We start from the raw sequence: 14349 nt of genomic DNA on the forward strand, positions 1-14349 counted from the left end.
TAGCTGATGATGATTCTGGGTAATCTTTTAGCTAGTTGTTGTTACAACTGGTGATGCCTCATCCAAACAGTACTTCATTGCTTGACTTCCCCTATTATTGCAAGAAATATCTAATTGTGGAACTTCAACTTCAAAAACAAAAATCCATCATTCGCCAGGTTTTCCTCATTTTACTTCGGCACTTTCTACTGATTCTACACAATATGCCTAAGCTTCGATAAATTTTACATAATAATATTGGACTTGTTCTAGAACCAGCTAACATGAACTGTAAGGCCACGACGGCACAAGCAAAATCTGAAGAAGAATGAACACCAAAGATAGCAATCCACTGTCCCCCATATTCTATAGAGTTAACTTTGAAGTTGTTATCATTCCATAAGACTAAAACACCACCGGATTACCCAACAGCATCTATAGAAGTCCATCTAATATCATGTTATTTCTAAAGAAAGTTGACAAATTTTTCTGTGCAAGCTGCCAGCCTAGATTGTCTCATCCCGATATCTCACCGATCTTTAAAAATTTAAAATTTTAAAAGAATAGATTTTTGATATTTTATTTTTTTAATAGAAAAAAATCTTGTCTAAAAAGTCGTCATCTAATATTATGATTACTAAGAACCCTAACTCATCAATAAAAATATTATAGTACGAAATTGGTTATGTAAAAGAGAAGATATTATCACTCTTTAAGCATCCTACCAGAGGTAGGTTGCATTACTTGTTTTGTCTTCAATTACGAAAAGTTTGTTGGTTGATGTTATGATGGTATGCTTGTAATATTTATGATTTTAGCGTTAGTGAATTTTCAATTACAGATATTTCCAACTTTGACGTTAGTAAATATTATGTAGCAAAAAAAATGGCATTCCTGACTCTGACATTACTAAATAAACTAGTAAAATGAATTTAAATCAATGCATATATATTTTTTTTATTTTTTTAAAAGAAAAAAGGTATCATAACCAGATTTGCATTTCATAGTAAAAGTTTACATATCAATTTTAGAGTAAAATATCTAAAAAAATACAAGGGACCCACAAATAAATTAAAGAAGGTCCACAAATGTTATCTAAATTTTTTGATATCTGAAAAGGTCTGTTTTACTAGATAACAAAATAAAAAAAGATGGAATAAAAGGGATAAGATATAAAAGTGTGTTTTTACAAACACACCTTTAACCCAAAACAGATTAGGCTGGTTGGGGCTGGGGATCAGGTCCATTCGGGCCTCAGCTTTTTTCTTTTTATTTTTATTTATGCTGGGTTTGATCAGCCCGTACGGGCCGGGCTGGACCAAGCAAGCCCGGCCCTGTCACTGGCCCGGCTGCCTGCGCATAAATTCACGAATGCTGTGTATAGTGCGAAGGAAATTATAATTACCTACGCACAGTACCGAACTTATTTGAATTTTGCAAAGGGAAAGGGGGCTGCTGAAGATGGAGGCTTGTTCTTTCTGGCTGATGTTACTCTCCCCTCTTCTTGCTTTTCTTTTGCTTTCTTTGTTCTTTATTTCCTGGTTTGCTTCTGTTCATTCGCCTCTGTTTGCGTTTCCAGGTCTCCCCTGTGTTGTTCGTCCCCTCGAGTTGTGTCCTCCTGTTCTGGTATTTCTCTCTGTTTATTCCCTTTATTTTGTTTTCGTCTGTCCTCTGTTTGCATCCCCAGTTCTTTGGTTTTTTTTTCTCCTCTGTTTGCGTTCTCTCTGTTTTCTTTGATTTTTCTCAGCTTCCGAAAAAAAACCCCTTGTTCGTTCTCTCCTCCTCTGGTTTTTTTCGTTTTTTTCTCCCGTCTCTTCCCCGTCCAGTGCGCTCGTCCCCCCCCCCCCCCCCTTTTGTGGTCTTTTCTCTGAATGTCCTCTCTTTCTTCCCAGACAATGATCGTGGGGGTGAGGCATATTTGGAGATGCATTGTGTAGGAGACGTGGTACACGATTGCAACCGGTTTGAGGCAGTTTCCTTTCTGCTGAATTAATCCATGAAGAAGGTGATGAATAGTAGAAACGCAACGGCGTCGTGTTCTCCAGAAATGGTTATTTCCAATTTGACCCCTGATATTCTGACATTTATCTATTAGGCCCCTAATCATGGAAAATCCCCCTTTTTTTAATGTTACCCCTGGAACAAATTGCAATTGAACCTTGGATTGTGGAGGAATGTACAAAACCATCCTTAGTTTCTAATTTAATCAATTAAATCCGTTTTTAATTGACTCTTCAACTTTTAATTATTTCATAATTACTATGATGAAATCAATTAAAGTCCTTATAGTACTCTCACCCTTTCCTTGAATTTTAATTTTTTGTGATTTTAAACCAAATCAACCTTAAACTTTAGTATTGTTTTTAATTAAGCTTTTGATTGCATTAATTAATAAAATCAAAGTTTAATTAAATCCTAAACTTATTAATGTTTTTAATTTTTTATCAAATTGACTCCTAAATTATAATTTAATCTTTATTAATTCTCAAAATTTTTAATTTATGTTGTCTTTACTTAATTTTTAAATTATTTTTATTTATTTTTTTGTCTTTTATTTTGATATTTTATTTTTATTTTCTGAAAATTTAAAAATTAAGTTAGTATTAACTAGAAAACAAACGTCGATCTAATGGTGAATGAACATCTTTTTAATAGCATGACGTTTTGCTAGCATGCCCAAACCGAAGCAATTCCAAAAGTATATTTTCCTGTTAAACAGTTTCAATTTCCTTGTTCACAGTTTTCCAGATCGATTCAGCAAAAATATTCCATTCCTGTATGACACCCAGACCCAATCGTACCCCATCATTCAACATATTCTGATCCTCTTCATCTCTCTCCATAGTATATGCACCTTCCGGCTGTTTCTGCTTAGTATATCTGGGATTGTCCTGTTTAATACCTGATTTCGTTGATTCTGAAGAGCTATCTTCCTGGTGCTCCACTGTTTCTTGAATGCTGCCGATTTGGAATTGAAGTTTAACTTTTCTTCTGCTCCTTCTAAGTACCATATGGGGAGTAGGATATGTCTGATCAATTGATGCCCCTGTTATGTCAAAATTACTACAAGTAAGCAGAAAACATCAATCTCATGGTGAATAAGCATCTTTAAATTAGTATCTTAAAATTAAAATAATAAAAGATTTAACTGTTGAATTATATTTAAATTTTTCATTATTTATAAAAAATTTTTATAAAGAATGTTATTCTATCATTTATCAATTATTGTATTTTTCAGAATGCCCCTGTTACTTTTTTAGTCAATTTTATTATTTTTTAGGATTTCTTTGGATTTATTATTTTTAGTTTTAATTCTATATTAATTTTATTAATGTTTTGTATTTTAGATTATTTTTTAAAGATATTGTTAATCTCTTAGAACACAACTACCATGTACTTAAATTTTAAAGAATAAAATTACAAATTTAAATTTACATGTACTATCCTTTATATTCATTAAAATTTATGTGTTTTTTATATTATTGCTGTAGTATTAACTTCCACATGCATGAATACATCTATTTGAATATTGACGGCTTTCTTAAAATTAATTTCAGAAAGCATTTTGTATTGGATTTTAAAATTTGTTAGAAAATTTTATAACACGAAAGAGAAAACGTTAGATATATATAAACAACTAGTAGTCTGAAGGGTCACCGTGACATGTCTCCTAAATCCACATGTCCGCACAGAGCCGGTCGGCCCGATGCGCTCTAAAGCCCCTCTAAATTCTCAAAGCCAACACCGTGCTCAATCAACAAACGAGCAGAAAAATGTCCTTCTGCTTCCCTATTTCCGAACCTCTTGCCTTCCCTCAACAACCCCTTTTCTCTGTAAGTATCTCGCTCTCACCATCTATCTCTGTGTCTGTATGTGTGTCTGAGTTCGTGGACATGTGGGTGTCTGAGTGTTTTGATTTTGATGCGTAAACATGGGATATTGTTGCAGAGTCTTGGTGGGAACAAAAGGGCATGTGGGATATGGAGAAACCATCAAGTAGTGAATAAATTAGTGGTAAGAGCAGGTCCAAAGAAGATATCTTTTGGTAAAGATTGTAGAGAAGCCTTGCAGGCAGGAATTGATAAGCTTGCTGATGCTGTTTCTGTCACTTTAGGACCTAAAGGTAAACTGAGTCCTGCTTCTTTTCCATTTTTTGTACGGATATTTTTCTTTGTTTTTTAAATTTTGGTTCTTCAAGCTTAAGTTTTACAAGACAACACATTTGTAATTGTTGTTGTTCAAATAATAAAACTACTACTTAAATAATTCCTTGTGCAACCATAAGAGGGACTAATTCTGAGAGAAAAAGATCATTTTTTTTTATTGTATAGTACATTATCAGTCTTTATTGATGTTGACGGTGTTAAGTCAGTAAGATGTGAAACTATGCAGGGCGTAATGTTGTTCTTTCGGATTCAAAGACGCTAAAAGTAGTAAATGATGGTGTTACAATAGCTCGTGCTATAGAGCTTCCGGATTCAATGGAGAATATTGGAGCAATTTTAATCCAAGAGGTCATTCATGGTTGCTACATTATCCTCTCCTTAATGTTTTGTTGATGTGTTATTTGATGCTGATCGATTATAAATGTGATATTGAAGTGACTTATTGCAGGTTGCTAGTAAAATGAATGATATGGCTGGAGATGGCACTACTACTGCTATTATTTTGGCTCGTGAAATGATCAAAACAGGGATGTTAGCAGTCAGTTTTGGGGCTAACCCTGTTTTTGTAAAGAAAGGAATGGATATGGCTGTCAAAGAGTTGGTCAAAGTGTTGAAGAAGAATAGTTTTCCAGTAAAAGGGAAGGATGATATAAAAGGTCTCTATGCCATCTTTATTTAAACTTTGTTCAAAACCATCATTTTGACTTGGAAACTACAATCTAGAATTTCTTCTCCTTGCAGCGGTCGCTTCAATTTCTGCTGGAAATGATGAATTTGTTGGGAACCTAATTGCTGAAACTATAGAGAAGATTGGCTCTGATGGAGTAATCTCTCTTGAATCATCTTCAACCTCTGATACATTTGTGATAATAGAAGAAGGAATGAAGGTGATTAAGCTGCTAGTTCTCAATATGGTTTGAAAAATCCTGTCAGATAAATCACTGGAAAATTGGCATTACATCAAAGTTTATGTTAGAAGTTTATGATTTTATGTTATATCATTAGTCATAGTCTGAATGGTTAAACCATTCATTATCTGTAAATATTTAGGTTGGTTGAGCTTCTGCTCTTTGTACTTTCCAGGTGAACTATTTTGTTTTTTCAGTAACAGGGTAGCAATACTTGTGTAAACACTCTGCCTCCTATGAGTGGATAAATTCTAAATGACTATAAAGGGAAATTTCTTCTCCCATGTAGTAACACATACCAATGATGCATTACAGGCATTTCTTGCACCTGCAAAAACAATTGCAACTAATGCAGGGGTTGATGGAGCAGTTGTGGTGGAGAATATTCGATCTTGTGACTGGAGAACTGGTTACAATGCAATGACTGGTAGATATGAAGATCTTCTCAATGCAGGGGTGGTAGATCCTTGTAGAGTTTCTAGGTGTGCACTTCAAAGTGCTGTCTCAATTGCTGGGATAGTTCTAACAACTCAAGCTGTGCTGGTTGAAAAAATAAAGAAGCCCAAGCCCGCTGTCCCTTGTGTTCCTGGAATTACACCTTGAGAAAAATGGAAAAGAGCTGTTAAAATTGTAGAAAGAAGCTGAAGAAATTTTATTGCTCTGATGGCTCTCATCAACAGTTTTGAGTTGGCTGGTCAGAATGAAACTTGAAGGTGAAGCAAGTCTCTTCAACAAGCCTTTACAACTTCTGGGATCACCAGGTGGATCATGCTTGAGACCGCAAAAGCATCAAATGCCATAATGAAAGACTTTGCATTTGTCTGGCAATGCTTGGCTCTCCCTGCTGATACATCGACGACTACTCCCCTAAATTTTGTGTTTGGTCTCTGTTATATTTGATTTTCTGGGTGGTTTCCTGTCAAGAAACTCACTACTATTCCAGTAACTCAGCAAGTAGCCATATCGGAAGAGTAATCCCCATATCCAGATGCCCTCTTTAAAATCTTCAACTGAAGTTAGTCACTGACACGATTCAAGCAGAAAATCACCTTTATTTTATCAATTATATTTTCCCTTGACTGCTATATGATTCATCTGTCAATTTTATTTGAACGAGGTTTTGGTCTATTGCCATCAAAGTTAATTGATTTTTGTTTGCTATTGGATGATTGCCTTGTAGTGTTATAAAACATGTTCTGCTGTTTGAGAAGCAGCCTGCTCCATCTTTTGTGAGTTTTCAAATGTTTGATTTTTCAACATATTTTCATTTTGTTTTGAATTAGAAGCGCGCACGTACATCCTCTATCATTTTCATGGAAATGGACTTAGCCTCGGTGCTCGAAAACTAATGAAATATTTCAGTTTGGGCATGTGCTTATGTGGCTGCGTTGAAGTGCAGGAGTAAATCTCATGTAGATTATTATCAATGATGTCAAGAGTATGGAGAACAGATTTCCCTTCTCAATCCCTACTCTAAATATGAAAATCATTTTCTTCTTTTTGCTTACTTTCTCTCCTTTCTCGACATCCCCCTTTCTCCTCAGTCGTACCCAATGCACCTTCTAATATAAGCTCATGAACGCTCTTCCTTTTAACACACTTCCCATCTTTCTTACTTTCATCTCTTTTCTCATCTTCCTCTTCTTCCTTTTGACACACTTCCCATCTTTCTTACTTTCATTTCTTTTCTCATCTTCCTCTTCCTCTTCCTCTGCCTCCTTTTCCTCATTCCGTTTAACTATTTCAAAGTTCCCCTCCCAATCAGTCTTTGCTTGAAAAATCAGCAACGCATTGAATCCACTCACTTTAAGTGGAAATTAGAGGCTGCAACCCTGTCCACTTCCTTGGAATCTCCACAACACCATTTAGTGCTCCCATCACATTCTCCACAAAAATATATGATTTAAAGATTTGTGTTAGGTTTTACTTATTTGTTTCTTTCTAAGAGGGAAGCCCTCTTTAGACCCGGAGGAATAAATATGGAATTTCAACGTGACAAATGACGTTATTTGATCTTTCAGGACGAGTTTGGTTTGATTGTGGAAATTTTGTTCATCATTATTGTACGGTCTTTGTGTTGGAATTTGGATTGTTTATTACTCTCCAAAAAAAATATGTAGTAGGAAGGCAATTGATACAAATGAAGGCAATAAATTACATGATTCATGACATTCACCAAGTTCATCTAAAATGATGCTTTGGACGGAATATCTAACATAGACTTGATTATTGAATATTACATTTTGCCAAACAAGTTGCTTTTCACAAACGCCCAAGTATACTGTAAAAATTCAGCCAATAACATATCTGTGAACCATTATATCTTCCAATTCCATCGTGGAGAATAGCTTTGGCAATGGAGGCCATCGAGTTGTAAGCTCTGTAGAAACCTGTCGCATTGTTGGCCGATAGTGAGGATCGGTCTGCAAGCAAGCAAACGCCAGTTTTGCAACATGTGCCACACCGTCCGCAAGGTCGTTTTCAGGAGGTGGGAGGCGCTGGTCTAAGACATCCTTCAAGACTGTATTGTGACCAATTGGTGATGATGAGGAGGTGGAGGCAGATAACATCAGAGATGAGATGAAATCGCCAGGATGCTTTCCCATCATTACTTCCAATGTTAATACTCCAAAGCTATACACATCACATTTTTCATCCACTTTCATTGTGTATGCCAACTCTGCAAAAGCGGTTGGTCATGCTATATTTTGCCAAAATAATTTACTGCACCTATTTTGTTTTCAAGTGATTTTGTAAACTAACCTACTGTAGAAGGTGATATTGAAACTTAACTACATACCTGGAGCTGTGTACCCAAAGGTGCCAGCAAATGATGTCCAATTGGACGAGTCAGGCATTAAGAGCCTGGCTGTGCCGAAGTCAGAGACATGAGCCTCATATTCTGAATCCAAAAGAACATTGTTGCTGGAAATGTCTCTATGAATAATCGGAGGGGAGCAGTCATGGTGCATGTAGGATAAAGCATTGGCTACGCCTTTGATAAGATTCATCCTTTTATGCCAATCCATCTTTCCTGCTTGTTCCTCGTCGTTCAGTACCTTTCTTAAACTTCCCCTTTCCACAAATTCATATACCAAAAATGAGTGTTTGGCATGCGAGCAGAAACCATACAGCTTCACAATATTTCGATGCCGTATACCCATTAAGACATCAATCTCGCTTCTAAAAGCTTTCAAGCTGCTCATCTCAACTTCTGGTGTTTGGTGGAATTTCTTCACGGCAAGGACTTGTTCTGATGGAAGTACAGCTTTGTATACAACTCCATACCCTCCAGTACCAATGCAATATTTGGAGTCGAATTCCTCAGTAGCCTCAATGATGTCCTCGTAGCGCAGATCCCCACCAGGGCACCATCTCGCGGTAACATCTCTTTGTGGTGTTTCCACTAACCTTTTCTTTCTTCTGCTTTGGAAAAAGATAAGAAAACCTACAATCAGGCCCAACAAACTACCCAGCAGAGAAAATACTGTCAAAAAGACAACTTTGGGGCCCTTCTTGTGCACACTTTTGTTTTTAATGAGAGCAGAACAAGCCTCCAAACCAGTTGCATTGCCACACAGGTTGGTGTTGTTGCGAATTGCTTCAAATGGTGCCTCGCGAAAGGCTTTGATGTCAGGAATGGGACCCTCTAGCTTGTTATAGGATACATCCACTTTAGTGAGGCCTTGCAGTCTATTAAAACTGGTTGGAATTAGACCAGACAGCATATTATGGGAGAGGTTTAATACCTCTAGCTGCTGCATATGTCCAAGCTCCGGTGCTATACCTCCCATGAGGGAATTCCAACTGAGATCAAGACTTTGAAGAGATTGTAAATACCCCATCTCAGCAGGAATACTCCCTGCGAATCTATTCTTGCTCATATTCAATAATATCAGTTTTGAGCACTTGCCAAGCTGTTTAAGAATTGTTGCACTAAAATTGTTCGCGGCCAGGCCAAGCCTTTGGAGATCAGATAGCGATGCGACATCGAAAGGAATATCACCTGAAAGTCTGTTATCGTTGAGTGCAAGTTCAATCAACTTCAAATTTCCCAATTCTTTTGGAATTCTCCCAACTAGTTGATTTGACGAGAGGTCAAGAACTTGTATATGAGTTGCCTTTCCAAGAGCTGCTGGTATCTCTCCAGAAATCTTGTTACCAGAAATTCTGAAGGCTGTCAGATTGTTAAACTGCTCCCATTTCAATGAAAGTTCACCATGCAATTCATTATCACTCAAATCCATGTAGTTCAAATGAGGATGTGTGCCAAAAGCTTCAGATATGTTTCCACTAAGTTGGTTTCTCTCAAGTCTGAGTCTCAACAAGCTGCTGCAGTTTCTCAAGCTTTTCGGGATAGGTCCCGTGAAATAATTTTCAGATGCAGAAAAATATAAAAGTGATCCACCAAGGCACACATCTCGTGGTAGATTACCAGAAAATCTATTAGAAAATATTTGTAACGCTAACAAATGTGTAAGGTTGTTCATTTCTGGAGGAATGGGACCAGAAAGATTGTTATTCCCAACGATAAATGCAGATAATCTTTTTAAATTGCCTAGAGATGTAGGTATTGTACCAGTTAGATTATTAAATGCCAAATTTAAAATAGTGAGAGAACTGGTCAGGTTTTCAATAAAAATAATGGAACCAAAAAGATTATTACTCCAAAGTTTAAGTACAGATAAGTTTTTTAAATTTTCTAAAGATGTTGGTATTGTACCAATTAGATTATTAGAGGACAAATTTAAACTAGTGAGAGATACCAAATTTCCAACTTCTGGTGGAATGTTGCCAGAAATGTTATTGAAAGACAAGTCAAGGATGTTGAGGTTAGAAAGGTTACCTATATGTGAAGGTACATAACCATAAAGGGAGTTGTAGCTAAGGGTAAGCTCAATCAAGTTAGGAAAGGAAGAGAATCTGAGACTATTAAGCGTACCTCTCAAACTAGAATTGGACAGACTTATGTTGGTGACACTACCAGACTGGTCGCAACTGATTCCGAACCAGTTGCAAGGGCTGTCTCCAGCCCAAGAAGACAGGAGAGACTGGCTTTGGTTGTCAAGACTGACTTTCCATTCCAGAAGAGCTTCCGCTTCCTTCCTTCCATTTGCTACTTCAGCAGCTCCAGTACTAGCCGAGTAAGCAAAAGAAGCAAAGAAGGAAGCATAAGCAAGTAAGGAAAAAACCAAAAAAGGTGTGGAGAAGAGAAAGATGTGGGAAGCCATGGCCTTGGTGGTTTAATTTCTTAAAAAGGATGTATAAAATGATTTGCCCTGCACACGTATATATATGGAAAAGAAATGATAGATTATAAATTCATGAGTAAGATTGAAAGAAAGGTGCAGCTGGACAGGGTAACAACATTCAATCTTGACCGGAAATAAAGTCTTTTGATTTTTAATTTTGATTTATTTATCAAATTTTAATTTGTTTTTAATTTTATTTTTGGATCCTGATTTTTTTTTAAAAAATTTGATCTTTGATCTCTTAAAATTTTTTTTTTTGGATTTTTTTGTTAATTTTACCCCTTAATTAAATTAAATTGAATAATAACTTCCTACAAAGTTTATTTTGAAAAATGAAGTTCATTATTTTATTCAGTTTCCTTCCATTCAAATTATCCACATCTCATGATTTAGACAGTAGATTTAGCTAGGTAGATCATATATTTTTTAAAGTTTTTTTTTTCAGCTTTATCCTTCAAAATTTAGTTCTTTTTAAAATTAAGTCTTTTTTTTTTCTATTAGATTATTTTGTTTACAGGTTTTGAAATCTCAACCCAATAACTTAAGCTATTAAGTAAGGTCTTAAGATATGATTTCTATTATTCTCTAACACACTTCCTTAAGTAAAAGCCTTTTAGACTTGAAACTTGCACAAGCCCACAACACCTTGTACCTATTTTTTATTAAATAAATAGGGATGGTGAGATTCGAACTCGTGACCGCTTGGTCATCAAGACTCTGATATCATATCAAAGAACCATCTCAACCCAATATCTTAAACTGTTAGATAAGGTTCCAAAATATAATTTATATTATTCTCTAACACCTCACTTAAATTTAAAAGTTAATTTTTTTTTAATTCACATTTAGATTTCTGGGGCCATTGTTATTTTTTATGTTATAAAAAAGTCAGTTCACCATGTGAAGAAACTCGCGCCACCTATCGAGGAAGATAGATCAATTAAAGGTGGAGGGCTGGAGGCAGAGGAAGCCACCCAGCCAGTCAGCATCTTCGTTAGAAATGAATTAAATTGCCGAAGGACATATTTGGGTAGGCATGTAAGGTAAGTAAGATATTGAGAAGTAATCCTGAAAAATCAGAGTATTCATGACTTCAAATGAAAAAACCCGGGGAGACTAGCAGGAAATTTCTTTAGACCGATCAGTAATTTATTTTATTTCCTGAAATTTTATTCTTTAATATAAACCACTCATTCTAAAAATCTATGACGTGAGACCCTGGTGTTGTGTGTTGGTATTTGGTTCTGTATACCCTAATAAAAAAAAAATAATTTAGGCCTCATTAGCTGGTTTAAAAGTGATTTTATTGAAAATTAAATTATAAAAAAATAGTTTCTATTATTTGGCTAATATCATAAAAAAATATAAAAAAAATTATCATGCATAAATGTTAAATTTTAATGTCATACCAATACATTATATTTAAAAAAGAAGCTTTACTTTTTTTGAATTAAGTTCCTTGAGCAGGATTTTGTTTTGTCTATGATGTGAAACCCGAACTTTACAATTAATAATTGTATAGATATGAAACTCTAAAGAAGAATCTTATCTATATATAATATTTGATAATTCAAATATTTAAAAATTAGATCGTGATTATTCAAGATAAACTTTAAAGAAGAATCTTATCTATATATAATATTCGATAATTCAAGATAAACTATATTCCGTGATTAAAAAAATACGAAACTCTGCATTGGGTGATCATCCTTCAAGGATTTTTTTAATATTTTTTTTCTTGTTTTTTCTCCTAGTTTTTCATTGCTTGTGTTAAACAACAAATCTAACTCTATCTCTCTCTCTCCCTAATTACCCTAATTATTTTAGGTTTTATCTATGATGTGAAATCCGAACTTTACAATTAATAATAGCTACCTTGTACCTTCCATGACTCCTGATTATTAAGAGATGAAGACTATTTGTATACTCCCAATCCTTGACTTGCATGTTGACAGTGTTTTTGAAAAAAATAAAATATTTTTTTTTATTTTTAAATTATTGATATTAAAAATAAATTTAAAAAATAAAAAATTATTTCTAAATATTTTAAATTAAAAATAACAACTACCACAACACTAACTACACTAAACTGTATGGTTTCTTTTAGCATCATGACTAGAAATTTTATACAAAGCAAGAAAATAGAATATTTCAGCAAAATGTCTAACCTTTTATTCTTTTTATTTAAGTGTCTAAAATTTGTTTTTTTTTTAATTTTTTTGAGGATTGAGATTGAAAAATATTAACTTAATCAAGATGCATTGACACGTGGAAAAAAATAATCTCATAAATAAATTTTTTAAAAAATAATTTTTTTTTAATAAAAAATAGCTGCAAATCAAAAAAACAAAGTAAACTAATCACACCATAGTTTTGCTGATCCCATGACTTTATTCGTGATTGGAACTACATTCATGTGAAATCTCAAAAGCTTAGAACGTTAAGTCAACCAATGGATGTTTTTCACGAATTCTGAAATGTACAGCTTTCTCGTGTTTCACATTTTCGGACGCGGCTTCATTCGTATTCACATGTAATTACCATAATTCTGAGACCCATGTTTTGTCCCATCACATCCAAGGCATATATTTAGCACAAATCCAACCTAATTAATCGAGGTCTTTAAAGAAAAGGTTGTCGGAACATTGTTGTCTCTCTTTTCTCTTTTTCTTCTCTCACCGTGACTGTCCTATCAAAATATCAAAGGATTCAGCTATCTTTAAACTTAAGCTTATTTTATAAAGGGTTGAAGAAATAAGTAAGTTTTACGTCGACCTTACCTATTGTTTTTTTTTTATTATTGTTTTTCATTGGGGATTTGATAGTTGATGGATTAAAAAAATATTTTAGGGTTTCAAAATGTTTAATATATTGTTTTGATATATGAATGATTTAAGAGTTTTTAGTTGATATTTTAGGATGTTAGTTGGACTAAAACGAACTGGGTTGATATCTGGATTATGGGTTTATTAAAGAACAAAATGTTTGTTATTTTTGGGTTATGTAAATTTTTTACTAATAGGTCGGAATTCTAGAAATCTCCATCAACTAGTCACCCGGTTTATATTTAACTCTTGTATTAAGACAATTAAATTATATTATGAAATTAATTTTATTATTAATATTGCTAATAACTCTAATTAAATGATAATTTCGTATATAAATTTAGATTCATATAAATATAAAATCCTGAAAAAACCAACCCTATTTATACGTTAGTTATGAATCCAAAAATCAGTTCGCGATCAATCAAGATGAAATATTCAATTCTATCCTAGAAGGAGTACTTGTAGACTAATTTAAATTGCAATTCTAGAAGGAAAATGAAGTATTTGTCACAATTATTAGAATACTTGTGTTGGGGTTTCAGCTACGGACCCATTCTGACAACTTTTTTTTAATAAAATATGAGAGATATATTATTTTGCACCATTATGTGCTTAATAAAATTATTATATTCCATGATTAAAAAAAATACGAGACTCTGCATTGAGTGATCATCCTTCAACCATTTTTATAATATTTTCTTGTTTTTTCTCCTAGTTATTCATTTTTTTTATAATCATCGAGAGTATATTGAGAAGGCCATAAAGCGAATAGCCAAAGAGAAATACAAGGGATATAAAAAAGAAAAAAAAAACTAATCAACTACAGCAAACAACAAGAAGACTACCTAAGATTTCTTATTACACCATAATTTGATGCCAGAGGTCATTTCCTGTATAATTGAAGTTTGAATCCTGAGTATGCAACCAAATAGCAACCCGATGAAGGATGGTGGAGAAACAATCAAACAAGTTTATAGTTCCCTCCTCAAAAACAATTTTGTTCCTCAACAACCATATACCCCAAATAGTACTACTTGAAATTAATCTCCAAGCTGATCTTTGGAATTTGCCATGTACCCTTTCGGGCCACTGCAGAAGCAGCAAGTCAAGTGTTCTCGGTAAACAACATTGGATACCCTACCAATCCAAAACTTTCATCCAGACACTCATAGAAAAGTTACAATGTATAAAAAGATGCTCTGAGGTTTCCAAATTT

At 34.2% G+C, this 14349-nt stretch overlaps 2 protein-coding genes across 3 annotated transcripts; one reads left to right on the forward strand and one right to left on the reverse strand.

The window, feature by feature from the left end:
• Positions 1–3532: 3532 nt before the first annotated feature.
• LOC133675101 (chaperonin 60 subunit alpha 2, chloroplastic-like) lies at positions 3533–6216 on the forward strand. Of its 2 annotated transcripts, none has more exons than XM_062096377.1 (6): positions 3533–3812; positions 3928–4102; positions 4372–4493; positions 4594–4801; positions 4887–5032; positions 5251–5335. In XM_062096377.1, the coding sequence occupies exons 1-6, from the start codon at positions 3753–3755 to the stop codon at positions 5251–5253; spliced, it is 714 nt and encodes a 237-aa protein (XP_061952361.1). In that variant the 5' UTR covers positions 3533–3752; the 3' UTR covers positions 5254–5335. The 2 variants fall into 2 exon arrangements, with proteins under 2 accessions (XP_061952361.1, XP_061952360.1); XM_062096376.1 differs by lacking the exon at positions 5251–5335 and adding an exon at positions 5369–6216 and having other exon boundaries at positions 3545–3812.
• Positions 6217–7170: 954 nt separating this feature from the next.
• LOC133675097 (MDIS1-interacting receptor like kinase 2-like) lies at positions 7171–10328 on the reverse strand. Its single transcript, XM_062096372.1, has 2 exons — positions 7854–10328; positions 7171–7733 (listed from the first exon to the last, which is right to left on the reverse strand). The coding sequence occupies exons 1-2, from the start codon at positions 10282–10284 to the stop codon at positions 7345–7347; spliced, it is 2820 nt and encodes a 939-aa protein (XP_061952356.1). The 5' UTR covers positions 10285–10328; the 3' UTR covers positions 7171–7344.
• Between the last annotated feature and the right edge of the window lie 4021 nt (positions 10329–14349).

This window comes from Populus nigra, chromosome 16, assembly GCF_951802175.1.
Source record: "Populus nigra chromosome 16, ddPopNigr1.1, whole genome shotgun sequence".
Lineage (NCBI taxonomy): Eukaryota > Viridiplantae > Streptophyta > Magnoliopsida > Malpighiales > Salicaceae > Populus > Populus nigra.

What these genes read in the sequence shown, in the direction of transcription:
- LOC133675101 (XM_062096376.1), top strand. Translation starts at nt 3,753, where the DNA reads ATGTCCTTCTGCTTCCCTATTTCCGAACCTCTTGCCTTCCCTCAACAA. An exon ending in CTCAACAACCCCTTTTCTCT is followed by an intron (nt 3,813 to 3,927) that starts GTAAGTATCTCG and finishes ATATTGTTGCAG; the next exon opens with AGTCTTGGTGGGAACAAAAG. An exon ending in TGTCACTTTAGGACCTAAAG is followed by an intron (nt 4,103 to 4,371) that starts GTAAACTGAGTC and finishes GAAACTATGCAG; the next exon opens with GGCGTAATGTTGTTCTTTCG.
- LOC133675097 (XM_062096372.1), bottom strand. Translation starts at nt 10,284, where the DNA reads ATGGCTTCCCACATCTTTCTCTTCTCCACACCTTTTTTGGTTTTTTCC. An exon ending in CTTTGGGTACACAGCTCCAG is followed by an intron (nt 7,734 to 7,853) that starts GTATGTAGTTAA and finishes CCGCTTTTGCAG; the next exon opens with AGTTGGCATACACAATGAAA.